This window comes from Mus caroli, unplaced genomic scaffold (assembly GCF_978045245.1).
Source record: "Mus caroli unplaced genomic scaffold, Mus_caroli_1 scaffold_7, whole genome shotgun sequence".
NCBI classification, from domain to species: domain Eukaryota; kingdom Metazoa; phylum Chordata; class Mammalia; order Rodentia; family Muridae; genus Mus; species Mus caroli.
The window spans coordinates 14,646,499-14,673,982 of record NW_028227262.1 but is presented as its reverse complement, the minus strand read 5'-3'; the positions used below and the strand labels follow the sequence as shown (position 1 = coordinate 14,673,982).

Below are 27,484 nucleotides of genomic sequence, written 5' to 3'. Positions count from 1 at the left end.
GACCATGAGTGGCTGTATCGATCATAATGAAGTTTTCCGGTCCCTCCTATTTCTTTTTAAAAATGATTTTCTGATGGAGTCCTCTCAAAGAAAGACTATAATTGGGCAGCCTGGGGCATGTGGGAAAGCCTCCCCCGATGGCGTCAGTAGCTATTCTCAGGAGAGGAAAGGCAGGGTATCCCCACTGGGAGATGACAGCACTCGTTTCAAGTTGGGGAAGAGCCTGTGGTTCTCTTCCTGCGTTTGGAGGGGAAAGCGAACACACAATATTCATTTCCTAAATACGGGACGTGCTTTGCCAGCGTCTCTTTTTCCAACATGTCATATCCTGGCCGAAGGCAGCAGGGGTCAGGGCAGGAAACAGCAGCTTCTCAAAATGAGACAAGGCTTTCCCAGAGCCGTCATTGGCTCCTGGGAGCTATAAAGTATGCTCGTCCAGAAACAGTCTCCCACTTTTCTTCCTGGAGGCCAGAGTGAAGGGTAAGTGGGGAGTCCAAGGGATGCGTCTGCAAATGGGATTGGTAATATCAGGGTCAACTCTCGAGGCTTCGTGTACTTGGAGTGACTTTTTCCCAACCGTTCTTGTTGCCTGAAACCTTCTTACTGGTCAGCTAGATCATGGAGGTCAACCAGGAGCTGTAGGACCTATGAGTCAGGAGACCAGTGTTGTTCTGGGGGCACTGAGAAACATCAGCTGTTGGTAGCCGTTCTCTAAAGGCCTTCATCTTAACCGAGGACGACGAGTACTGGCTGTGCATGCCAATGCAAGCCTGGCATTCTAGAACTCAGGAGGTGGAGGCCGGAGAATCGGGGGTTTGAGGTCAACTTGGACTATGTAACAGCCTGTCTTTAAAAACAACAAAAACAAATGGAGAAAGATCAAAAATTAAATAACTTCTGCCCTGCTCATTCAGGTCTGACGTGCTCTTTCGGTGACTTATTTGGTGCCTTTAAGAAGTTCTGACTGGTGGAGAGTACAGTGTGTATGAAAATGGGGCTCCCTGGTTACCAGGACAGATGGTCTTTTACAGATGAACCTAGCACAATCAGCTTTCTCCCTTAGTCACCTTTTATTGGCTTCAGTACATCTGGACCCAAGGAAGCCTCCAGTGAGCTGCTAGCTAGCACCTTTTCTTTTTTGCCTCAAGACAAGTTCTTTTATGTAGCCTTGGATGGCCTAGAACTCAGTATTTAGACCAGGTTGGCCTTGAACTCTCAATGATCCTGCCTCTGCCTCCCAAGTGCTAGGATTAGAGAGAGGGACAGGGACATTGAGAGAGGGAGAGACAGAGGGAGATGGATGGAGGTAAAGAGAGGAAGAGGGGTGAGAAAGAATGAGAGAGAGAGAATAAATGAGAAGGGGGGCAAGTACCTTGAGTCCTTAGGACACAAGTCTCCACATAATGAAAAGTTTTTGTTACGTTACATGCATGGTTTGCTACTTTTAAAGTGTTCTCTTCTTTTTATTGGTCCTTGTTTGTCAAGGATTGGGGAATAGAATAGGGTGTCACACCAGACAATGGCTCTACCCCTGAGCTGCATCCTCAGCCCAAGTGTCATTTTGAAAACAGAGCAAAGTCTCTGTTTTCAGAGCATTTACTTGGAGCAGCTTTCTAATAGTCTCCACCTTCCCGTTTAAATCTTTATTTAAATCTGTGGATGATGTCCATAGATTCTGTTCCCTGGAAGGAAAGCAGAAGACAGCATAATCTCTGTTTGAACGCACAGTTAACGGGTTCTGGGAACTTGTGAGACTTGTCCCAGGCTCCAGAGCCTTTGAAAACTTGACCCATAACCCAGTAGTAACCTACCTCCCTGTTCCCAGTCCTGAGTGGTTTACTTATTCGTGTATTCATTTCGGCAGCCATGTGGATTGAGTCTGGGGGTTGAACGCTAGGTAAGTGATCTACCATTAAGGCAACAGCATAAAGTCTATTAATTATTTGAGGACTCTCTCTTGTGCACCGGGCAGCTCTAGCCTAGGGCAGCAACGGGTGCGGAAACTCGGGCTAACTGTGCGTCTGTGTCCCTCACAGGGCATGGAGAAGCGGGCGGCCTGGGAGCCGCAGGGCGCCGATGCGCTGCGGCGCTTCCAAGGATTGCTGCTGGACCGCCGCGGCCGGCTGCACAGCCAAGTGCTGCGCTTGCGCGAAGTGGCCCGGAGGCTGGAGCGGCTACGCAGGCGCTCCCTGGCGGCCAACGTGGCGGGCAGCTCTCTGAGCGCCGCTGGCGCCCTGGCAGCCATCGTGGGGTTGTCACTCAGCCCGGTCACCCTGGGAGCCTCGCTCGTGGCGTCGGCCGTGGGCTTAGGGGTGGCCACCGCCGGAGGGGCAGTCACCATCACGTCCGACCTCTCTCTGATCTTCTGCAATTCCCGGGAGGTGCGGAGGGTACAGGAGATCGCCGCCACCTGCCAGGACCAGATGCGCGAGCTCCTGAGCTGCCTGGAGTTCTTCTGTCAGTGGCAGGGACGCGGGGATCACCAGCTGCTGCAGAGCGGGAGGGACGCCTCCATGGCTCTTTACAACTCTGTCTACTTCATTGTCTTCTTCGGCTCACGTGGCTTCCTCATCCCCAGACGTGCCGAGGGGGCCACCAAAGTCAGCCAGGCCGTCCTGAAGGCCAAGATTCAGAAACTGTCTGAGAGCCTGGAGTCGTGCACTGGCGCCCTGGATGAACTCAGTGAGCAGCTGGAGTCCCGGGTCCAGCTCTGCACCAAGGCCGGCCGTGGCCACAACCTCAGGATCTCCGCTGATCTGGACGCAGCGTTGTTTTTCTAAGAGCATCCTCTACCTATATGGAATGTTCTAGAGTCGCAGCATCCACAGGGAAGTGCTACAGGGGTGGAGTGCAAAGGATGATAGGAACTCTTCTTGCAGGGCATCCGTCAGTCCTTAGCTCCTTGTGTGTATGAAGGACTTTTCACTTGTGTAATCCCAACTGAGTATGTGATCCTTTTTGTCTTTGTAGGGATTGTAGACCCAGCCTGGGCCGCGGAGCTGACTTGCTCTGCTCTTCCCACCCCAGACAGTTTATCCACTCACAGACCAGGTCTGACTATTGCATAGACTTTCCCAGCATGGCTTCAACTTCACACCTCTAGGTACCCTGAGAGGGAAAGCCACCCGAAGAGTCACTTTAATCCCAACATACTCACCCCCCTTCACTTCCGTAAAGAAGCTGGGGGAGGGGCGAGATGCAGTCCCTGACAATTTTAAATGACTGACCTGGTAGCACAGAGGAGAGAGCAATGGCCTTTGAGTTAAACAGTCTTGGACTGATCACATGCTCTGTCCCCCACCGTCGTGTGACTTAGCCACCTTCTCTTGCTGAGACTTGGCTTGTTCAGTGACACAGATGGTGGTAGGAACCCACCCTGTTATGAAGCCCTGAGACAAGAAAGGACCTTCAGAGTCACTCTCAGAAAGTCCAGGAAAGACTGGCCCAGAAGCCCAAGAAAGACTATGCTGTGTGCTTGTAAAGCCAGTTACTCTGTCCCCTATAAACTAGAAGACAGAACAGCACAGACCCTTTAGAGGGCAGTGTTGCTCTAGAGACTGGTACAGAAGTAATGTGAAGTTACCAGCAAAAACAAACAAAATCAAAAACAAAAACAAAAAACCAAACCAAAACAAAAAAACAAACCCCTTTATCCTCTGAAAACTCCAGACACCATATCTTTATTTAAAATTAGTTATTTAATTTCTGTGTATTATTTACATTTGATTTTATTTAACCATCGCATTTAGAAAATAATAAGAATAGTAAGGGTCTGAATAGGAAGGGAGTCCCTTAAGGCTCTTTCCAGGAGGTCAAGTTTGGATTTCTAGAGTCTTTTTCCCTCAGAGAGGACTCTCTAGTGTTTGGCACGATCCCTGTAAGTAAGATGGGGGAGTCCTGAGGAGAGAGAGACTAAGCTGGTTTTTAAACTGGTAAATGGAGTCTTGAATTGTGGAATATATGAATGATTAAGCCTATGTGTCCTGAAGGTACTTTGCCAGAAAGCGCTTGACTTGAAAAAGAAAACCTATTTAATTCAGGGGTGGAGGAATAGAGACTCATGAAGGAAGCATTTAGACCTTGGAAACCTGATGTCCTATGAAATTCTGTTTTTATAAAATTGTGTTCTGGTAGAGATCTGTCACATTTTGACTTTGGGGCTGTAAGAAACCTGCTATCTATGCTTAAGAAAGTTCTTCTAACTTATTCAATGTCTCCCTAAATTACCCTTTAGAAAGAGTTGCAAAGTCTTTGGGACCATACCCAGGAAACCTTGGCTGTATATTTAAATTATTTAATGCTGTACATTTGCGCAGTCCCTATGATTCCCAGTGACGGCCACGTGTCTGAGGAAATGTATTGGCATGAAGGGAAGAGGTGCTGTTTCTATATTTATTTTTGTTTCCTATAAGCTGTAATTGGGATATATCCTGATTTAATTTGACATTGATGTGGCTTTTTTTTTTTTTTTTTTTTTTTTTTTTGACACTGTGTCTTTCTCTAGGTAGCCCTGGATGTCCCGGAACTCACTCTGTAGATCAGGCTGACCTCAAACTCACAGAGATCTGCCTGCCTCTGCCTCCTGAGTGCTGGGATTAAAGGAGTACACAGCATGCCTAGCTTGTTGTTGTTTTTTAACTGGTGTCACTTTTTTTTTTTTTTTTAAAGATTTATTTATTTATTATATGTAAGTACACTGTAGCTGTCTTCAGACACTCCAGGAGAGGGTGCCAGATCTCGTTACGGATGGTTGTGAGCCACCATGTGGTTGCTGGGATTTGAACTCTGGACCTTCGGAAGAGCAGTCGGGTGCTCTTACCCACTGAGCCATCTCACCAGCCCCCTGGTGTCACTTTTAGACTGCCTGTGTGGGCACTGGAGTATACCTCAGGCTCTCCTTCCACCATCCCGCTGAAGCCATTCCCTGACGCCATCATGCATTGGTGCTTTGTCTCGGGTTATACTCCTCCATTACCGACCTGTTCCATATAACCCAAAATGGGAATGTTTTGAGTATATAGCAAAGTACTAAGCTTCGGAAGGATTTATCAGTGGTCTGCTGTGTGCGCATCTGAGAGTGTCTACTTTCCATCCACAGTTGGATGTAGTAATTACTCAGCTTACAACCAAGGCGTGGTGGCAGAAGGGTCTAGAGGTTGAGTTCCAGGGCACCCGAGCTACACGATGAGACCTCACCTCAAAAATACAACGAAACAACAAAAACTGAAAGCACATTTGAATAATTTGTTGTTTGCCTGTATTATGAGGGATTAACTTGGTCATTCTCTTTCTTATGTGTAGGCATGTTGTGAAAATTGGAGGATTTGCCAGGGGTTAGCAAAGTTCAGTACAATTGATCCTAGAGACAAATTGTTTATTTCTTTCATGGGACAGTGGAGTGGGTTTTCCCTTTCGACCGTCATTCTATAAGCAAGCAGGTCGAAAGGGTTTGTGACGCAAATGAAAAGAGAGAAATAAATGTTAGGGTTTGGAAAATACATGTTTGTTCTAAATGCTGGGGTGATCTTGTGTTCCTTTTTTGGTTTTACAGTCACCCGGATTGTTTTGTTTCACAGTAAAAGGACTACATTTGGTTTGCATCTTAAAAAGTTTGGGGGCTGGAGAGATGGCTCAGCAATAAAGAGCATCTGTTGCTCTCACAGAGTTCCGGGATTCCATTCCCAGCACGCACATGACAGCTCACAATTATCTGTGAATCCAGTTCCAGGGGATACCCTCTTCTGATCTCCATGGACACCAGCCATGCACTCGGTACGCATACATATATGTGGGCAAAACATTCATATATACAAAAAAAATTTTTTTTAAATCATAAAAAAGACCAACCCTCCCCAAGAAAGAAAGAAGAACCCTTAGCGAGCACCTTGACTCTAACTCCTTTTGTGTATTTGCCCTAGACACAGGTCATGTCCAATATGATGAATTTCAAAGGTAAAAGTATTTGCTGGGCGGGGGCAGGGGAGAGAGTAGTTCTGTAGAGACCATTCTAGATTAGGTATGTCAGTCAACTTTCTGTATCTCCCCTTCAGCAACTTGGTATGAATAATAAGGAAAAATAGATAAAGAGGTTGTATGGGGGCTGAAGTGATGGCTCGGCCGCCAAGAGTCTTTGCTGTTCTTTCGGAGAAGCATAGTTTAGTTCCAACATTGATTTCAGTTGGCTCACAACTGTGTGGAGTTCCGGCACCTCAGGGGATTTAATGCCCTCGTCTGGCCTCTGTGGGCACCTGCATACCCTCAGACATACAGACATAGATTAAAAATAAGCTGAAGAAAGGAGGAGATTAGTGTAGCTGAGTATGGGAGCATCCTAACTCACTCTTCCATTACAGTAAATCCGTCCCTCCCGTTCTACTAGAGTGAGTGGCTCAATCCTAAAAGTTTTCTTCTTTTCATAATTACTAGTCCCATTTTGTCTTTGAATGCATTTAAGCTGTGTGAGTCAATTGTTTAATCAAATGCTATACCGGAATTCCCATGTAATCTAGAAAGCAGGCTTTTAGTCTTCTTACAAATTTGAAAGTGAGTTGGTCCTAGTGATCCCAGAACTTGAAAAGCTGAGGCAGGAAGAATTTTATGTTCTACCTGAGCCCAGGCTACATAGTGAGACCCTACCTTTGAGAAGAGGAGGAGGAGAAAGAGGAGGGGGAGGAGGGAAAGGAGGAAGAGGAGGAGGAAGAGGAGCAGCAGCAGCAACAATGACGACGAGATGACAACAAAAACAAAACAATACCAACTAAAAAGAAACCCTCAAAACAAAAACAAAACACCACACCCAACCCTGGTTAGGTGGTGCTTGCTTGTAACCCTAGCATTCAGGAGGTAGAGGCAGGAAGATTAGGAAGTCAAGGTCAGCTTTGCCTATGGAAGCCAGCCTGAGTTATAAGAGACTATCTTTCAAAATACAGAAGCATTCAAAATGATCAGCTGATGCCAACTTTGATCTCTATTCCTGTTATTCCAGCCCTAGGGAGCTCTAGATAGGAGGATGAAGAACTCAAGGCGAGCCTGGTCTTCAGAGACCTATCTGGAAAACAAAACAAAGCTTATGTGGTGGCTGCCGTAGGCAGTTGGGGCTTACATTCTGGAGTCACTCTAACTACTCGTCTGTGCACCTGCGCTTTGGAAAGCTTCTGGGGTCTGTGTCAGCTTCAGTCTGTCACAGCGGACCTGAAGCTGGAGTCCTATCTTTGTTGAAGCATATAGAATTCCTGTGGTAACAAGCATCCTTCCCGTTAACAGCAACGGGTCTCTTGTTGATAGGAACTTAAAAGCTGCTTTTGTTCCTGACAAAACTGGAAGACCGTAAGAAGGAATATAAACCCTGCTGCACACTGGAGCTGGACAAAGAAGGCCCTAAGTTCCAGGAATGTTCTGTTAGCAACCAGAGTTGTCAGAAGGGAAACTGTGCTGATAGAGTGGGTCCCATCTGGGGACCAGGAATGTACACCTGGGATCCTCAGCAGCCCCTGCCTCACTGGCAATGACAATGGGCTGTGGAGAGTGGTGGTGTTGTGGTCTTACTGTTTAATGAGGTTTTGTACCCGCCCTCACCGTACCACCCACTCAAAGTGTTCTACTAGAAGGCCTGCTGTTTGCTTGATCCCAGAAGTATAGCCAGGGGCCACTGCCAGTGTCTCCTCACCCACAGTGAGACACTGACTGGTTCCCATGGCCAAGTGTATGAAGAGAGTTGAAACCGAGATAGGCTGTTTCTGAAGGTGGAGCTGGGAAGGAGTCATGCCTCAAATCTTTCTCGCAGGCAAAAGCTGCTCTTCCAGGTCAACAAACAACACTGCCCTCATCTTATACGGGAGATTAGATGGTGGCTCTATAGGCGAAGGCCTTCTCTATGGCTCCCCATGGAGGATCCCGATGAAAAGAGACAGTCCATGGTTTTAAGGCATATATTGTCATGGTGTCAAGTGGATGAGTAAAACCATACCCCACTTTTCAGGGCGGTCCTGAGGTTAAATATCTTAGCAGGGAGGGGTGTCTGGGAAGGGGAGTTTATTGGTAAGCCTCCAGGCCTTTAGGTACCTCATTAAAATGGAGATGTCTTGAGGCTAGGAGACCACAGGTCACGTCCTCTACATATGGAGAGGCTTGAGGTGTTGCACTTATGTAACTGATGGCTATGGAGGGCTGTAGCTACATGACAGGAGCTGGTGCCCAGGAGCGGGCAAAATGCCTTACATCCCTTCAGGGTCACCGGGGTTCCTAGCCTTTGCTCAACCAGGAACCAGGCTGCCTTTCACCGTCCTACGAGATCAGACTCTAGAAAAATTAAAGTCTTTCTGGCAAATAATTTAATAATCATAGCTAACAATTATTAAGAGCTGACAACCACTGTTCTAGGTACAATTTGGTTTTATTTACAATAATCTTTCCAAGTGGACACTCTAGTTACCTTGCTATTGTCAGATACAGTGAGGAACTAGAGAGGGCACATAAGGAGAGTAACCCAGGATTTGAGTTCTGGAGTGGTTTGATTCTAGAGTTAATACTCTTGGTTATTCTACTAGTGAATATATTTCTGCCTGGCATGGTGGCTTGTGTGTCTAATCCTGGCATTCTGAAAGCCAGGTCAGGAAGATTGTGAGTTCATGGCCAGCCTTGGATACAGAGTAAGGAGCTGGGTGATGGTGGCGCACGCCTTTAATCCCAGCACTCGGGAGGCAGAGGCAGGCAGATTTCTGAGTTCGAGGCCAGCCTGGTCTACAAAGTGAGTTCCAGGATGGCTAGGGCTATACAGAGAAACCCTGTCTTGAAAAACAACAAAAACAAACAAACAAACAGAGTAAGACCTGTTCTACAAAAAGGAGGCAGTGGGGGCTGTGTAGGGGAAGAAAGAAGAAAGAAAATCCAAAACCAAGAATGAGGCTCCTGTGAAGGGGGGTGGGGGGGGACCTGGGATGGCAGGATGGAAAGAGCAGGGTTTATGCTAATTGCTGAGGAAAGGAGACCTTAGTGTGTTAGAAACAACACAACCAAGAAGAAAGGGGTAACTGGGTAATTTTATGTCAATTTGACACAAACTAGAGCCATTTTGGAAGACTCTATTTCTCAACTGAGAAAATGTACCCACCAAAATGACCTGTGGGTAAAAGCCTGTGGCACATTTTCTTGTTTGATGGTAGATGCGGGAGCGTCCAGCCTACTGTGGTGGGGTCACCCCTGGCGTCCTGGGTGGGATAAGAAAACAGCAGGCTGAGCAAGCCTTGAGGAGGAGCCCAGCAGGTAGCATCCCTCCACGTTTCTGCCCCAATTCTTAGCTCCTGGTTCCCTCCTGAGTCCCTGCCCTGACTTTTCTGGACTGTCAAGTGGAAGCCGAATAAACCCTTCCCTCCTGAGGTTGCTTTTGGTCACAGTGTTCTATCACAGCATCGGACACTAAAATCCTGGGCCAACCAACCTCTGAAAATGAAACGCTTGAGGTCAGCCCACCAAAACTGCCAGAGCCTGGGTGTCAGTCTTTCTGTCTTCCAGCCAGGGTGTGCACTCATTTTCAGTCCACTGTGTGCTCTCTCTGCTGGAAGCGTCTGAGTGAGTAAGTGGGTGTGAGAATGAGTAAGGCTCCAGGTTCCACTAAACAATGCCAAGTCATAATGCGTTGTATGGGTGATATGTTGCTGACATTACGCTCTGAGATGCAATAAAGCATTATCTATGGTTTACATTCCATCCCCACTTCCCTATAGCATTTGACATGGTGAACCACCTGTGCTCGGCCGGGTCAACCTTCACACAAACCGGAGTCACTTGGGAAGAGGAAACCAGTCGGGGGTACTGCCTCCATCAGATTGGCCCATGGCACATTTACTTGACTAATGATGTGCTAGCCAGCCCACTGTAGGTGGTGCCACTCACGTGCTGGTGGTCCAGGCAGGCTGAGCACACCATGCAAACACAAGGAAGTGGTACTCTCCACCGTCCCTGCTCCAGTGCCTGCCCGGAGCTCCTGCCCTGCTTTCCCTCAGTTGGGATCTGTGATCTGGGAGCTGTAAGATGAAATAAAGTCTTTCCTCCCACAGGTGCTTTTGGCCATGGTATTTGTACTGGCTAGTTTTGTGTCAACTTGACACAAGCTGGAGTTATCACAGAGAAAGGAGCTTCAGGTGAGGAAATGCCTCCATGAGATCCAGCTGTAAGGCATTTTCTCAATTAGTGATCAAGTGGGGAGGGCCCATTGTGGGAGGTGCCAACCGTGGGCTGGTAGTCTTGGGTTCTATAAGCAAGCAAGCTAAGCAAGCCAGGGGAAGTAAGCCAGTAAGCAACACCCTCCATGGCCTCTGCATCAGCTCCTGCCTCCTGACCTGCTTGAGTTCCAGTCCTGCATCTTTGGCGATCAACAGCAATGTGGAAGTATAAGCTGAATAAACCCTTTCCTCCCCAACTTGCCTCTTGGTCATGGTGTTTGTGCAGGAATAGAAACCCTGACTAAGACAGTGTTTTACACGACCTACTTTAAATTTTTTTAATTTAAAAATAAACAAATAATTTAGCATCATGTGTGGTGTACATGTGTGCACACTTGTGTGTGGCTATGTGTGCAAAGGTCAAAGGTTGGTAGCAGCTGTCTTCCTCAATTGCCCTCTTCCTTTTTTTTTTTTTTTTTTTTTCTGAGACAGGGTTTCTCTGTGTAGCTCTGGCTGTCCTGGAACTCACTCTGTAGACCAGGCTGGCCTTGAACTCAGAAATCCGCCTGCCTCTGCCTCCCAAGTGCTGGGTTCAAAGGCGTGCGCCACCACCGCCCGGCTGTCTGTCGGTCAGACAAAACTGACCTTGGAGTTCACCTTTTGACTAGCTTGGGACCTAGCCCTTGGGATCCACTGTCATCACCTCGTCAGCAATGGAGTGATAGATACGTCCTAGGATTCTGAAGCCAGGTTCCCATGCTACTTTGTGTGGCCAGCTCTTTACCTGCTGAGCTGTCTCCCTGTTTCCTGGCCTGGCTTCCCAGTTCCTTTTTCCTTCTTCCTTCCTTCCTTCCTTCCTTCCTTCCTTCCTTCCTTCCTTCCTTCCTTCCTTCCTTCCTCCCTCCCTCCTCTCCCCTCCCTCCCTCTTCTCCCTTCCTCCCCTCCTCTCTCCTCCCTTCCTCCCCTCCCCTCCCTCCCTCCCTCCCCTCCCCTCCCCTCCCCTCCCCTCCCCTCCCCTCCCTCCCTCCCTCCCTCCCTCCCTCCCTCCCTCCCTCCCTTCCTTCCTTCCTTCCTTCCTTCCTTCCTTCCTTCCTTCCTTCCTTCTGTCCTGTTTCTCCCTCACTTCTCATCCCTCCTTCCCTATTTCCCTTCTTTTCTGTTTTCTGTGCTGGTAACCAGACACAGAGTCCTGCACATGTCGATTTTAAAGACATTTTTCCTCTCTTGAATTCCTCAGCTTCTATAGATGTTTCTGGTCCTTAACTTCCTTGGTAGCTTTTCTCTATCCTCTATTCTTGATCTTCAAGTATCCCCTAATTTTAGACTCTTAAGCTCTACCCTCTTACCTTCACCACTCCACACAGCGCCTTCCCATGCATGTCCACTCTCCCTGTTTCACTACCCACTCCTGAACTGTGTGGGACTTAGCTGTAAAACATTTTTCTCTTGGGCCAACTTGAATTTGATGGGCATAAAGTGAGATGAAGAACTATGCAAACTGACTAAGAAGGTTGCTAGTGGAACTAACAGAGGAGAAAGAGAGGTCTGACTGTGTCCCTGGGACCTGTCCCTGCAGAGCCACACTGTGATTCCAGCCTGATGTGGTCTCACTCTGACCCATATGTGTCTTGTGTCTGTGGCTCTTCTGATGATCACTAGGGGCAGAAACCCAATCACAGATATCGTTAAGTCTCTAGGGTGGTGCCTCTGGCTCCTGCCACATCTGTTAAATGAACATAGGAACAGCACCAAACATCTTCATAGAAGGTCTGACATCGCTTCCCACCATGTACAGTGCCCCTCCACCTTCTTCTCTGTAAAATGGCCCCAATTTTTACTACTCTTGTGCTTCTTCTATTAAAGATAGCATGTGCTGTACCCCTATAATCCCAGCTCTTGAGGGGTAGATATAGGATGACTAAGGGTTCAGAGTTGTTCTCTACGCAGTGACTATGAGGCCAAGCTGAACTACACGAGGGGAATGGAAAAGACAACTGGGGTATCCACTTCACTGTCTGCATAGCTCCCAAAGGCTTATTTCTCAGTTATACTTTCCCAAAGCATATCTTCCTAACTTAATTTGACCCATTCTCTTTTTTCTTCCCTTTTTAAATTCTCTGTTCTTTAAGAAAAGAAAAAATATTTATTTTTATTTAATATATGTTTTGCCTGAATGTATGCATGTTGAGACGGGAGACTTGTGAATTCCAGACCAGCCTGGGAAACTTAGTAAGAGTCTGTCAAGGAGGAAAAGAAACCCTCTAAATAAATAAAACTTGGTTCTGGGTTTGAATGCAGATTAAGAAGCACACCGAGTTTCCATGGGGTTCGTTCCACTTCCTCCAGTGCATGGGGGCGGGGGAGCGTTTGAAGGAAGAGCTAAGGTAAGTTCAAATAATGCTGTGATGTAGGACTGTTAAAGGGCTGAGTCAGAAGGAACAGGCGCAGGGTGGAGGTGCAAGTTAATAGGTGATCAGGAGGGGGAGAGATGCAGGAAGCAAAGCCAAGGAAAACTAGGTAGGTGATATCCACCTTTAGTGGTGGATACTCTCCACAAATTAAAGCCAGGGCCTCATGCAGAGTTAGCTCTTTCCTACACTGTGGGCCTCAGGGATTGAACTCAGGTCTTCAGGCTCTGTGGCAAGTGCCTTTACCCACTGAGCTATCTCATGGGCTAATGGGGGTGCATTAGCCCCTCACTTGAAAACAGTTCAAGGGATGCTAAATTATCACAGAGTGTGAACACTCCACATAGCAGCTCCAGCTCATGCTGGTCTTTCTGTTCATTCGTTGTAGTCATCTTGATGTCAGCTCGTTATCCCAGGAAGGTCCCTGCTTTAAAACGTGGCAACGCTGCTGTGACTGTCATCATGACAACATGTATGAGTATGTCAGCACGTCAGCATAGCAACAGTGTCGGGTTGCCAAGGGGTTTTCATAAACCTCTCCATCTTTAGTAACCTGTGTTTTTGACTGTGCGTGCCTTTAAAGAGAAAACGCTTGTGTGGTATATAAGGAATCTGACAGAACCAGGAAGTGAGTCAGAGCTGCTTTTCCTTTTTATTGCCCAGCTCACAGTGGGAACTTGACCTTGAAACCCTGGCTTCTGTAGATTTTGACGTAAGGATTATAACGTCCACATTTCTTGATTGGTGTTGACTAGGTTAGACCCATCCCTTCCCCATGTTTAGTTACTACAGTATGTAGTCTGGGACCTCAGATACTTTGAGATCTTAGAGACAAACATCTTTCATTCTACTGACCTGAAGATGGAGCGGAGGGAATCTGGTGATCAAGTAGCAGGCTTGATAGGGAAGTTGGCTTTGCTGTCACGCCCCGACCTGTGTAGTGGACAGGCTTCCTTGGGTTTCTTGCAACATAATTAGCATGAGAACACAAGTCACTACACCCCTGTTATGCCCAGTATCTCTGAGCCACATTGTAAGATGGTTCTCCCTACAGGACTGGCTGTTCCATCAGCGCTCACCAGGACTGGTCCCTCCAGGTTCAGAAATTCCTGTGATCCATACACTCACGAAATAAAAAAGCTCTGGGTACTTAGCACTAAGCACTCACACAGGACACTCCCCTCTCACTGTTCTCAAGTACCACCCAATGAGCATTTGGGTCTAGGGTCTGTTCCTGTAGTGCTGGCAGGACATCAAATGGTACCAAGGTCCAGGACTAGTAGTGACCGGGATGGAGGAGAAGCGGAGGTCTTAGCTGTAGAGTCTAAAAGACCTGCGGATGTGGAACCTGAAGGAAAGGCGAGAACAGGCCTGAGAAGCAAGCGTGGATGGCTGCAGTTTTAATGTGTGTTGGAGGATAAGTTCTTGCCTCAGCTCAAAATTAACTGTTTGCTGAAGGGATCCCTTTACAGTGTGTGGACTATACAAGTAACAAAATAAATTCGTTTAAGCTCATTAAAAAGAAATTAAGGCGGAGGCGGGGGTGCTGGAGAGATGGCTCATCGGTCAAGAGCACTGACTACTTTTCCAAAGGTCCTGAGTTCAAATCCCAGCAACCACATGGTGGCTCACAACCCCTGTAATAAGATCTGACCCTCTTCTGAAGTCAGCTACAGTGTACTTATGAATAATAATAAATAAATCTTTGGGCTGGAGCTAGGAGGGACTGAGCGGGTCTAACTGGAGCGAGCAGAGGTCCTAAAATTCAATTCCCAACAACCACATGAAGGCTCACAACCATCTGTACAGCTACAGTGTACTCACATACATAAAATAAATAAATCTTAAAAAAAAACAAACCAACCCCCCCCCAAAAAAAAAGAAAGAAAGAAAGAAAGAAAAGAAAAGAAAAAACTAAAGGCACATTACTGATATTTCCATTTTCTTTCACCTACCAGTGAGGGCCCAGCGGTGATGCAGCACCATCCTAGGACAGCATAGGTTCTCCCAGAGGATCCTATGATCAAATGCCTGGCAATAAGCAACTTAGAAGAAACAGCTTATTTCCAATTCATAACTCAGGGGACAGGGACACAGTCCATCGTGGTGCAAAGGTGTCACATTGCATCTGTAGTAAAAACAAAACAAAACAAAACAAAACGGAGAATTGCATGATGATTCTCATGTGTCTTTCTCTTTTAAAATTTATTTTTGTGTGTGTATGATGAGCACATGTGTGTGTATCTATGTGTATACACGTGTGTGTGGACAGTGTAAGTGTTACAGCCCTGAGGGGAAAGGCTTCCCCAACCGAAGCGTTACAGCATTGAGGGGAAGGTTTCCCCAGTGCAAATGTAACAGGTCTAAAGGGAAAGGTATCCTGACAGCTGGGAGCCAGGGAATACCACAAAGTCTCACCACACAGCAAATCTCATTCAAGAGATTTATTGGAAGGGAAAAATCCAGGAGAGTGGCTACTTCTGTTCCCGCAAGAAGCAGCAGAGAACTGGGCAGACGGCAGGTTTATTTAGGTTTTGGGCAGGGCAGGTGTTGGGGGAGGGGGACGCTTTCCAGGGTAGGCATTGGTGGGATTTCAAGTCCTGAGCTTAGGGTGAGCCCAGGGGTTGGTGGAATTTCAAACGCAGTGATTGGTGGGTTTGAAGTCCTGAGCTTGGGAGCTTGGCTGCCTGTGTCTGGAAGAAGGGCTGGGTCCCACTCTTAAGTGTTCAGTGAGTAGAGCCTGGCTGTTGGAGGTCCTCAGGGACGTGTGTGTGTGTGTGTGTGTGTGTGTGTGTGTGCGCCCACTCGTGTGCCTCAAGGGGCTTCATGCATGTTCGTGTGCGAGACTGCCAACAACAATGGTACATGCATGGAGGGTAAAAGAAGACAACTTTGGGTGAAGTTCTTTGCCTTCCACTGTGTTTTTGCAGCGGGGTCTTGCTTGTTGCTTGTGGCTGTAATACTTCAGTCTAGCTGGCCCCTGAGCTTCTGGGGTGTTCTCCCATCCCATGCTGTTGGAAGGTTGGAATTACACACACCTGCCACATCTCACATGCGTTCAGGGTATCCATGATTGCACAAGAGGTGTTTTTAACTATTTGTGCCATCTTCCTGGTTCTGCTTTCTCCTTCTTCCTTTTGAGTGTGCATGTGTGGGGTGTGTGTGTGTGATATATATATATATATATATATATATATATATATATATATGTGTGTGTGTATGACATATATGTATGATATATATATATATATATATATATATATATATATATATATATATATATACACACACAAGTACACTCACCCATGTCTGTGATGATAGAGGTCAGAGGTCAGCACTGACTTCCTCTTTCACTCAACACTTAAAAAAAAAAAAAGATTTTATTATGTATACAGTATTCTGCCTGCATCTATGCCTGCAGGCCAGAAGAGGGCACCAGATCTCATAATAGATGGTTGTGAGCCACCATGTGGTTGCTAGGAATTGAACTCAGGATCTCTGCAAGAGCAGCCAATGCTCTTAATCTCTGAGCCATCTCTCCAGCCCCAATGCTTTATTTTCTTAAGACAGTGTCCCTCCACCAGGCAGTGGTGGCACACACCTTCAATCCCAGCACTTGGGAGGCAGAGGCAGGTGGATTTCTGAGTTCGAGGCCAGCCAAAGACAGCGTCTCTCACTGAACCTGGAGCTTGCTGATTCTGTATATTCCTTTATTGCTCTCAATCTTTCTTTCTTTCTTTCTTTCTTTCTTTCTTTCTTTCTTTCTTTCTTTCTTTCTTTCTTTCTTTCGGATTTTTCAAGACAGGGTTTCTCTGTGTAGCCCTGGCTGTCCTGGAACTCACTCTGTAGACCAGGTTGGCCTCGAACTCAGAAATCTGCCTGCCTCTGCCTCCCAAGTGCTGGAATTAAAGGCGTGCGCCACCACCACCTGACCTCAATTTTATTTTTTTTTTTAAGCTTTATTTTTGTTTTATTTATTTAGTTAATTTTATTACATTTTAACTTTGTATATTTATTTATTTTATGTGTGCGAGCATTTTGCCTAGCTGTATGAATATGTACCCTATGAGTGCCTAGTGCCTGTGGAGGTCAGAAGAGGGGATCATATACGCTGGCACTGGGAGTCTGGGTGATGTGAACCAGCACATGTGTGCTGGGAACTGGACCCAGGTGTTCTACAAGAGCAAGTGCTTTTTACTGCTCAGCTATTTCTCAAGCTCCCTATTTTTGTTTTTGAATTGTGTGTAAGTGTGAGTGCAGGTGCCCTTGGAAGCCAGAGGCCTTGGATCCCCCTGGAGCTGGAGTCTCAGGTGGTTGTGAGCTCTGTGATGGGGGTGCTAGGGATTGAACTTGGGACCTCTGCAAGAGAAGCATGAGTTAGTGCTTCACTGCTGAGCCATCTCTCCAGCCCTCTCTTCAATTTTAGGACAGGTATCTCACCGAACTGAAGCTTGTTATCTCAGTGAGGCTAGCTGGCCAATGAGCCCACAAGATCTCACTGTGGATGCCCTGAACTCCAGCACAGGGGCTGCAGCCACAGGCATCGCATGCAGCTTTTACAAGGATGCTGGGGATTCAGTCTCAGGTTCTCAGGCTCATGCAGCAAAATCTCCCCCAGTGAGCCGTCTCCTCGGACCCATCCTTCATCCTTTCTCCCTTCTCGCTCAGTTCAGAATCCAAGCCCAAGGGACCTCACTCTAAGGTTTAGAGTGAGGTGTTAAGTGGCACAGAGACAGAGACAACTCCACCAGCTCCACCCTCTCAGCAGCTTTAGGCATTCCCTTAGCAATTTAGGGACCGTGACTCAGGCCAAACAAGGATGCATAGCTTCAGAGCTAAAAAGTTTCATGTCTAGCCAGTTTGAAGCAGATTTGGAGCTTTTGTTGAAGATATTTTAGCAGAGGCTTAAGGAGAGAGGTGACCAGAAAGCAAGACAAACTGTGTGTATGGGCTTCTCAAGGGACTCATAAGACAGCCCATTTTGGTGGCTCTCAAGTTATATCCTAAAAGATTGCTAAGGATCCCCCTCCACCCGCTTTGTTCTCTCCTTGTTAAGTGAGGTTATAGGTCACGCCTCAAGGTGCCCTGGCTAGGATTACAATCTGATAAGGTAAAACCTTGAGCCACTAGGGTTGCCCAAGGAGTAGTGTCCGTTCCCTGCAAATGGGCTTTCTGGTGAGATTCCTAGTGCATTGAGGGTTCCTAACAAGGAAGACAGAAAGGCCTGGAGTGGTTACTCACTGCACTGGAATCTTCACTCCTCTGTGGGCAAGAAGCTTCAGCCAGACTCCTGAGTGGAGCTCCTGTCCTTCCTCACCCCCACCCTTTTCCCTGTCTTTCTAAGAGGCCTCAGCTTCTCCAGCACAGTTCAGCTTCTCCAGCACAGCTCAGCTTCTCCTGCACAGCTTCTCCTGCACAGCTTCTCCAGCACAGTTCAGCTTCTCCTGCACAGCTTCTCTAGCAGTTCAGCTTCTCCTGCACAGCTTCTCTAGCAGTTCAGCTTCTCCTGCACAGTTTCTCCAGCACAGTTCAGCTTCTCCAGCACAGTTCAGCTTCTCCTGCACAGTTTCTCCAGCACAGTTCAGCTTCTCCAGCACAGGCTACCCGGAACCACGCTGATTCTGAATCCAGTGATGTGGACAATGGAGATTCGTCCTCACACCTTCTGGACTTGACCTCCCTTGTTTACTGCCTCCCATTCTGCCCCTCCCCCAGGACTTTATAGCTATGTTAATCATTCTACTGTTTTCAACCAGCCCAAGCCAGAATCCCATGAATCATGAGACATTTCTAGCCTCATCCCACCTGTTAAATCAATCATGACAACTTCTCTGACATCGCCCTTTAAATCCATAATACCACCATCATTGGCTTGAAATGCTGCCAATAGGTGTTCCTGCTTCCTCCTCCTCTCCCCAGTCCATTCTCTATTGAGACCAAGCCACTTCTTCAGATGCATCTTCAATAGCTTCCCACTATCTTCAGAATGAAGTTCCAAATCTCCAGATCCTTAACCTGGTCTACCAGAGATGTAGATATTCAATTCCTACCTGGGATACTTGGTGTTATTAGGAAACTCAACAGGACCTCCAACCATCTGGGATGTGGGCCTCTGAGCATGCCCCGGGGGGATTATCTTGATTGTATTAATTGATTTGTGAGAAGAGCTATCCTAATCCTGAGAGAGACCATTCCCTGGGCAAGGGACCCTGACTGCATAAAGGAGAGAGAGCAAGCTGAGTGTGTCCATCTCTCTGTTTCCTGATTGTGAACATGATCTGACCAGCTGCTTCAAGCTCCTGATTCTTTTATTCCCCTGCCACTGTGGGCTAATAATGTACTGTGAGCTGCAATAAACCCTCTCTCCTTCAAGTTGCTCTCTCTCTCTCTCTCTCTCTCTCTCTCTCTCTCTCTCACACACACACACACACACAGCGGGGAAGGAGGGAGGGATGGATGGAGAAAGAGAGAGAGAGAGAGAGAGAGAGAGAGAGAGAGAGAGAGAGAGAGAGAGAGAGAGAGAGAAAGAGAGCCAGTGCAGGAGCTAATGTAGAAGGCTTTCTCTCTGTTGTGAAGAATTGCTCACATCCTACATATTTGGATGTCGCTGTTTAAAAGACCAGAGATCTCTGCTTGCAAGACACAGAGAACATGTCCAGGGAAAGGCTAGGATAGCTCATGTTTTAGCATCTAATGTTTCTCATAAGTATCGCTCATTTCACTTGTCACAACTGATAGAGTGCTTCGCTGGCATTCCTGTGACATTACAGGTGACTTGCTCAGAACAGAAAGAATGTCTGTAGAGACAGCCAGCCAGTCTCTTGACGTAGTCTGTCTGGCTTGGGCAAACAATCTCAGGAAGGAGGGACTGCAGGAGAGAAATGTGGGCTAGGGCTGCAATAATTTCCTCACTTCCAAGACCCTTATTCCACCCCCATAAAAGGACACAGCCAGTTCCCCTCCTGCCCCTGTGCCCCCACAGGCCTCACAATTTCCCATGGAAACTGCTCCTTGCTGTGTGTACTAATAAAGAGAGTCCTGTCTGTTGAAGGTCAAACTTCTGTCTCTTTATCCTGCCTCAGAAATCTAACAATTGTTTATTACTATTGTCTTTGTTATTAATTTATTTTTGCATATTTGACACACTCTCACTATGCAGCTCAGGCTAACCCCAAACTCACAATCATGTGCTGCCATATCTGAATTTTTACAGCTTTCTGCTGTTCTAGATGATGAGGACTTATTAATTAATTTATTAAGAAGTTGTTTTTTTTTTTTAACATGGGGGTGGTGGTGGTGGCACACTTCCAGCACTTAGGAGGCAAAGACAGTCAGATCTTTTTGAGTTCCAGGCCAGCCTATTGAGTTCCCAGATAGCCAAGGTTCTGTAGAGAGAGTCTGTCTCAACAAAAATGAAAAACAATTTTCTTAAACTTTATTTTATGTGTATGGGTGTCTGTGCTCATGGTCATGCCAGGTACCCAAGGAGGTCAGAAGAGGGCATTTGATCCCTTGGGATTGGAATTATAGACAGTTGTGAGCCACTATGTAAATTCTGGGAATTGAACTTGGGTCCTCTAAAAAGCTACAAATGTTCTTAACTCCTGAGCCATCTCTCTAGCTGCAAGGATTAAAACAAATGGTTTTTTAAAGCATAAGTTTCCTGTTTAGTGTTGGATACCTAACGTCTGATCTAGGGCCTGAGGGTAACATTTGAGAATATTTATAAAAGAAGAAAGAAAGAAAAGGGGGAGGAAGAAAGACCAGTATGGCAGTACATGCTTGCGGTCCCAGGACTTGGGAGTTCGAGGCAGGAAGATTGTCATGAGGTTGAGGTTAGTCTCAGCTATATCACAAGACATTTCATGAGCAGCAGCAGCAACAACATCATCAAGGACAATAAACTTTAAAAAAATTTTTTTTTTGTTTCCTAGACACAAATTAGAGAACCATTTCCCCAAATCTCTGTGGACTCTCCTCTTCTTTCTGCCCTCCCTGTTACACCATCTCTGTTCTTTCTTCATAAGGGCACATAAACCCACAACAGGCCTCAGCCTAAAGGTATTTTCTATCTGATGACAAATTGTGTGGGTTCCCTCAGTGAGGAAAGCAAAGAGCACATTACTGCTAGCTCACACTACATGTGCTGTGCACGCTGTTCTGACACATAGTGCCAGTGAACTGCTGTCTGAAACTCGGAGAATTTAAAAAAAAAAAAAAGACAAAATATGGGCTAGGGAGATGGCTCGCGGGTTAAGAGCACATACTGATTGCCTTAGTGAGGGTTTCCATGGCTGTGAACAGACACTATGACCAAGGCAACTCTCATAAGCACAACATCTAATTGGGACTGGTTTACAGGTTCAGAGGTGCAGTCCATTATCATCAAGGCTGGAGCATGGCAGCATCCAGGCAGGCTTGGTGCAGGAGGAGCTGAGAGTTCTACATCTTGATCTGAAGGCTGCTAGAAGACTGGCTCCCAGGTGGTTAGGAGGAGGATCTCGTTGCTCACCCCCACAGTGACACACTTCCTCCAACAAGGTCACACCCCCTAATCATACCACTCCCTAGGCCAAGCATATTCAAACCACCACACTGCTCTTCTGAAGTCACTGGGTTCACTCCTTAGCACCCACATCATGGGGCTCACAGCTGCTTGTACTCCATCTCCAGGGGCATTTGACATATCCGGCCTCTTCAAGCACCTGAACATACAGAGACAAACACATAATTAAAATCAGTAAAATCATTCCAGGCAGTCACTTATAATCCCAGCACTCAGTGGGCAGAGGCAGGGGGATCTTTGAGTTCAAGGATAGCCTGATCTACAGAGTGAATTCCAGGTCAGCCAGGGCTACACAGAGAAACCCTGTCTTGAAATACAAAACAAAACAAAACAAAACAAAACAAAACAAAACAAAACAAAACAAAACATAAAAACCAACAAACCATGCATATTCAAAACCTTCTGCCCTAACAGAAATGTTGGTTTAAATAGGGGAAACACTATTCTATTTTCCTATTGTCGTTCATCAGCGTACAGTATCACATTATATCTTAACATTATCCAGTATTAGAAAGTTTGATGTTTAAAATCACAGACTAACTGACTTTTATTTCATAACAGACTATTTCATGCATTTTGACTTGGGGTTGGAAAAGAATGTCCTATAATTTCTGAAATGGCCCCGTGTAGACTCCTGCCAGTTTGTACTACTTATTTCTGCAAAGTAGCATTTTTGACATTCACAGTTATAAAGTCAAAGCGTTGATCAACCCTGAAAATCTTTAGTTCTTCATGCCCTGTGCTATTAAATAGTTAAGATTTATTTCTTCATGGAAAGATAAACAGGTACATCTGGGGGAGAGAGTAATGGGGGAGGGGAGAAGAAGGGAGTAGGGAACGAGAGAGGGAGGGAAGGAGGGAAGGAGGGAAGGAGGGATGGAGGGAAGGAGGGAAGGAGGGGAGGAGGGGAGAAGGGGAGGAGGGAGGAAGAAGCAGGGAGAGAATGTACTTCAGACTTCAGCAGATTGTTCACATTCTGGGCCAGAACGAATGTCCCTAAGTTTGGGAGTCCTTTGCTTTTGGTCCACGAGTCACCAATACACTACAGTGCCACAGCAATCCAGCATGTCTGCCCTGAGCAGACCTCACCCTACCTTGCTCCTCCAGCACATTAATGCTAAGCACAGCACCTGCAGTGCAGATGCGGCACCCCTAGCAATCCCAGCTACGCTTTCTCTGTTGTGCCAGGGTCTTACTGTGGAAGGCCAGGCTGGTCTCAAGCTTGGCCTTCCTACCTCAGCCTTCTGAGAAGTCCTGCTTTTTCTGACATTAGCTACCTATGACCAGCTGTAGCCCCATCATATTAAGTGGAGCGTTCCAGAAATAAGCCATCTACAGCAGATGTGCCGCTGTGACCAGCATGAGGAAGTCGCACTGCTCAGTATTGCTGCTTGAGACCTGAAGTATCCCTTCCCCCACTTTTTTCGGTGTTCCATACTGTAGTATGTCTAAGAAAAGCCAAGGTCTTTCCTTTAACTGTTATCTTTCTTCACCACAGGATTCAGAGAGGGGTGGGGTGGGGAGGGGACAGTGCATCCATCTATAGGTTTTGGAGATAGTTTTTCCCTGTAGCCCTGGCTGTCCTGGAACTTACTCTGGTAGATCAGGCTGATCTTGAACTCAGGTATCTGCCTCCTGGTGCCTCCTGAGTGCTGGGATTAAAGTCATGCACCACCATTGCCTAGCCCATCTATCTTTTATTACACTATATTGTTGTAATTGTAAAAGGTATTGCCTATATCTCACTAGACTTAGTTTGTAAATTAAATTTTAACATGAGGGAAAACAGCATCTCTAGGGTTTGGTACCACCCGTGGTTTCTAGCATTCACTGGGATCGGGGTTCTTGGAACATACCCTCTGTAGATGAGGGGGGCCTATTTTTCCAGACCTACTAAAAAAAGCTTTAAATGTCTTTTAGGGAACAGTAGTAAAAATGAACTTTTAAGGTAATCAAGGAAATAATTCTAAAATAGGATGCTATATTTGTTTTTTACAATTGTAAAACAGAAATTTTATTTTGAAAAAATTTTAAAATATTTTGGCTCTTTAAAACAAGGTCTGTGGTTGGCTTGAACTCATGGCAATCCCTCTGTCTTAGCCTGTTGAGTGCTGGGATTACAGGCATGTGTTGCCATACCCAAATTTAAATGATATCTATTAAATGGTATATATTATATATTAAATACATTATATGTTTAATACCATGTATATTAATTATACATTTCATATATGTGACAGAGGGAGCACATGAACACATGTCTGAAGCCATGAAAAAATTTCGGAACAAGATAACAGTCAACCACTTTTGCCTCTGATGTATCATTTCAGGCTTGCTTTTGCCCTATATCAGTGTCAGAATTTTATTTAGATTTCCTTTCTAACCGTCCTTATTGTTCTGAAAATACAGGATATGACAGGGCTCAGTTTCTAGAATGGGGTTGTTTCCGTGGCTAGAATATAAATATCCTAGCTGCTCCAGGCCTATGGGAATGCTAAGGCACGCGACACTGTCCGTGGGCTGACATGGGCTTTGCTCTTTGGAACACATCTGTGGTCACCCCAGTAGTTCAACAAAAACACTGTCCCAGGGTAAGTGCCGTTTGAAGGCCTAAGGCTTGCCTTCAGGTCACAGGCCAGGGAATAGAGCACGGAGATGCTGTCGTCACTGCGTACCATATGGCCTTGGGTGCCTTGAGGAAGTCTTAAAAATAGCCTGTGTCTGAATTATCCAAGAATAGACAAAAAGAATCCTTGCTTGACTAAAATGGAGACGTTCCCCAGGCCCCTGAGACAGGGTCATGCTATGCATCCAGGGCAGTTCTGAAACTCTCTATAGACCAGGCTGGCGTTGAACTCAAAGATCTATCTGCCTCTACTTCTGCCTCCTGGGCTCTGGTTTTAAAGGGAGGCAGTACCAGGCCCAGTTTATTTCTTTTGAGACAGGATCTCTCTATATAGGCTGGCCTTGAACGCATGATCTTTCTGCCTCTGCCTCTCAAGAACTGGGAATACAGGTGTGGGCATGGAGTTTTAATGGAGTTTTATCAACAGCAAGTAAATCGGTTCTCTTAAAGCAGCAGTCAGTGTTATCCAGGAGTCAAGGGCCAGGTGAGGAAGGGTAAGATGGGGTGAAGATAGGAAAGCTTGTTTTCTGCACCTGCGATGCCACAAGCCCAGCATCTCATACTATTCATAGGTGTTAAGGCAGCAGCCAGTTCTCAGACATCTCATGAGTGCTCGTTTCCTTTTCTGTGACTTGAAATTTGGGGACCTTTCAATGATGCATCTAAGTTGACAGCCTGTCCACTTGTTCCCACCAGGGCCTCTGGGCTCTGCGGCCCCTCAGCTGCCCTCTGTTCTCACTTCCCTGTTCCGTTCTCTTGAAGGAAGTCCAAGTTCATCCAGGGAAAATGTAACTGCTATGGTGGCTCCCTCTTGGTTTGTGGAGAAGAATTTGCTTGGTAGAATTCTGAATGTAGCTGTGCAGATGGAAGCTGGTCTTGATAATGTAAAGGTGACTTCAGAAAGCTTACTGGCGTTGCGTGTGATGGCCTTTGAATCCTAGCACTAGGGAGGTCTCTGTGAATTATCTGCAAGTTTAAGGCCAGTTTGGTCTATAGAGAGAGTGTTAGGATAGCTAGAACTATCTAGAGTGAGACTCTATCAGACACACACACACACACAGAGACACACACACACAGAGAGACAGAGAGAGAATAAAGGAAAAGGTAAGGTCGTGTGTCGGGACCTCAAGTAGGTTGAATTCTGGACTTGGTTCTTGTCACGTTGCTTCATGATCCCGGACACAGCTCTTTTCTTATGGGACTCAAGTTCTTCGCTGGCCAAGTAAGAAGAATGACTTCCTTAGCGGGTCTGTGTAACAGCGACAAGAGGTGGGAAGGACCTCACTATAGTGGAGATCGGACTTTTTCAGGACAAGTCAACTCCTCCTTCCAAAGAGTGTGTTTCACATACAGGGACACTTTAAATGGCCTAGTTCCCAGGCATAGTGGTGCACACTTGTTCTCTCTGCCTTTGGAAGGTGGAGGCAGGAGGATCAAGAGCTTAAGGCCAGCCTCTGATACACAGGGAATTTGAGGCAGAACATACTGGGCTACATGAGATGCTGGAGAAAATAAAATAAAATAAAATACATAGAAGGTAGTTACAGGAAGGGCAAAATAGAAAACCAGAATGCCTTTGGCTTTCTGCCAGCCAACTGTGTGCTATGACTGTCTGGTAGAATCCATGTTGGGATGGTCTGTTTTATACAGAAGGCGCTTTCCTCTTTTAACTTGGAGTGAAATGTAAGAAAAACAAACAAACTAAACCAAAGGACACAGACTATTCTTCAGGAATGTGTGGAGAAAAAAACCCCATCACTTTCTAAAGCATTGGCTCTCAGCCCCTATGTCTCTGGGTTGAACGACCTTCTCACAGGGGTCACATATCAGATGTCCTGCATATCAGATATTTACAATTCATAGCAGTAGTGAAATTACAGTTATGAAGTAGCAATGAAATAGTTTTATGTGTTGGGGTCACCACGACGTGAGGAACTGTATTAAAGGGTCGCAGCATCAGGAAGGCTGAGAACAACTGATAAAGAAACAGCCAGAGAAATCCCTCTGCTTCCGCCATGGTTTCCAACCCCAACGCTTTGCTGAGTTTCACTTCACCCAGGTGGCACATACTTAACATCCATTTTGTCTCTAGAGTCAGGGAAACAAAGACAGTCTCTTGTCTCTGAGGCAGTCTCCTTTCCCAGTTTCTTTTCTGAAGACCAGCATCACGGTGAATGAGAGCAATGGTTTTTGTTGGTTTTTCCAGACAGGGTTTCTCTGTATAGCCCTGGAATGTCTATGTATGGATGTCCTGGAACTCACTCTGTAGACCAGGATAGCCTTGAACTCAGAGATTTGCCTGCCCCTGCCTCCCAAGCTCTGTGATTAAGGGAGTGTACCACCATAGTCCCCTCCCTTGTTTTTTTCTATTTATTCTCTTTTGCCTTCTGTCATTTTGTTTCTGAATTCCGACTTGTGCATTTTATCTTAATTCCCCTCCCTCCACAGGCAATCATCACAAACCTCTTCAAGTGTAGTTTCTGCTTCTCTGTGTTTTAGTAGAAGGTTGTTACATCCATCCATACACACTTGTAATATAACACACATAAAGCCGGGCGTGGTGGCGCATGCCTTTAATCCCAGCACTTGGGAGGCAGAGGCAGGCAGATTTCTGAGTTCGAGGCCAGCCTGGTCTACAAAGTGAGTTCCAGGACAGCCAGGGCTATACAGAGAAACCCTGCCACGAAAAAAAAAAAAAAAACCAACCCAAAACACACATATAATATATATTTGAAACAGGGTCTTACCAAGTAACCCTGACTGTTCTGGAACTTGCTATGTATACCGGGCAGGTCTTCACTTCACAGAGATTCACCTGCCTCTGTCTCCTGAGTGATGGGATTAAAGGCATGGGATACCACTCCCAATCTTAGTTATATATTTTAAATCTATGGCCTTTCCCACAACAGCCTCAGGACTTGGAGCCCTAAATACTCTTAAGTGTATGTTCGACATGCGCTGCGCACATTTTAACAACACACTCTGCCAGAGAAAGGGATACCACGAAGGAAGGCATACCAGATTGTCTCTACTGCCTCAATTTCAGAAAGTGTGCCCCACACATTGAGAATGCCAATGCCTCCCCACTAGAGTACACTTGCAGGCACAGGGCATGCAACATACATTGTACCTCACTAGCTTGAGTGGTGGCAGTTCAGCTATCTCATTGGTCTCAGGAATTTTGTATTCACAGATCTGCCAGTTTTTTGTTTGTTTGTTTGTTTGTTTTTTCGAGACAGGGTTTCAGAAATCGGCCTGCCTCTGCCCCCCAAGTGCTGGAATTAAAGGCGTGTGGCACCACGCCCGGCTCAGATCTGCCAGTCTTGAATAGATGTCCCCTGAACTCAGAATGGCCTTTCTGGTATCAGTAAGGTCCCAGCTCAAATATCACTGCCTCAGAGACACCTTCTCGATCTTGCAGCGATCCTGACAATTCTTTCTCCCAAAGCTTTGCTCCCCTATTTTTATGTAGGTGTATTACATCATAACACTTTTCATAATTCAAAGTGGTCCGTTATTACCTATGTATTGTTTGCCTTCTCTTTGCAGTGGAAGTTGATACTGTCCTGCTCTATCATTAGACACCTAGCACAGTCCAAGCATATGGCAGGCTGTCAGTTGTCAAATATATGAAGTAATGAATAAATAGTATTGTGATGTCCATGTGTTTACATTTCTATAGTTAGAAAAGTGATAAGCCAAAGGGAAGACAGCCAAGGCCCTG

The 27,484-nt window shown here is 46.2% G+C and overlaps 1 protein-coding gene across 1 annotated transcript; it reads left to right on the top strand.

The window, feature by feature from the left end:
- Nucleotides 1-249: 249 nt before the first annotated feature.
- Nucleotides 250-5,608, top strand: Apold1 (apolipoprotein L domain containing 1). Its single transcript, XM_021164035.3, has 2 exons — nt 250-480; nt 2,037-5,608. Exon 2 carries the CDS (start codon nt 2,040-2,042, stop codon nt 2,778-2,780), a length of 741 nt encoding a protein of 246 aa, XP_021019694.1. The 5' UTR covers nt 250-480; nt 2,037-2,039; the 3' UTR covers nt 2,781-5,608.
- The last annotated feature ends 21,876 nt before the right edge of the window (nt 5,609-27,484 follow it).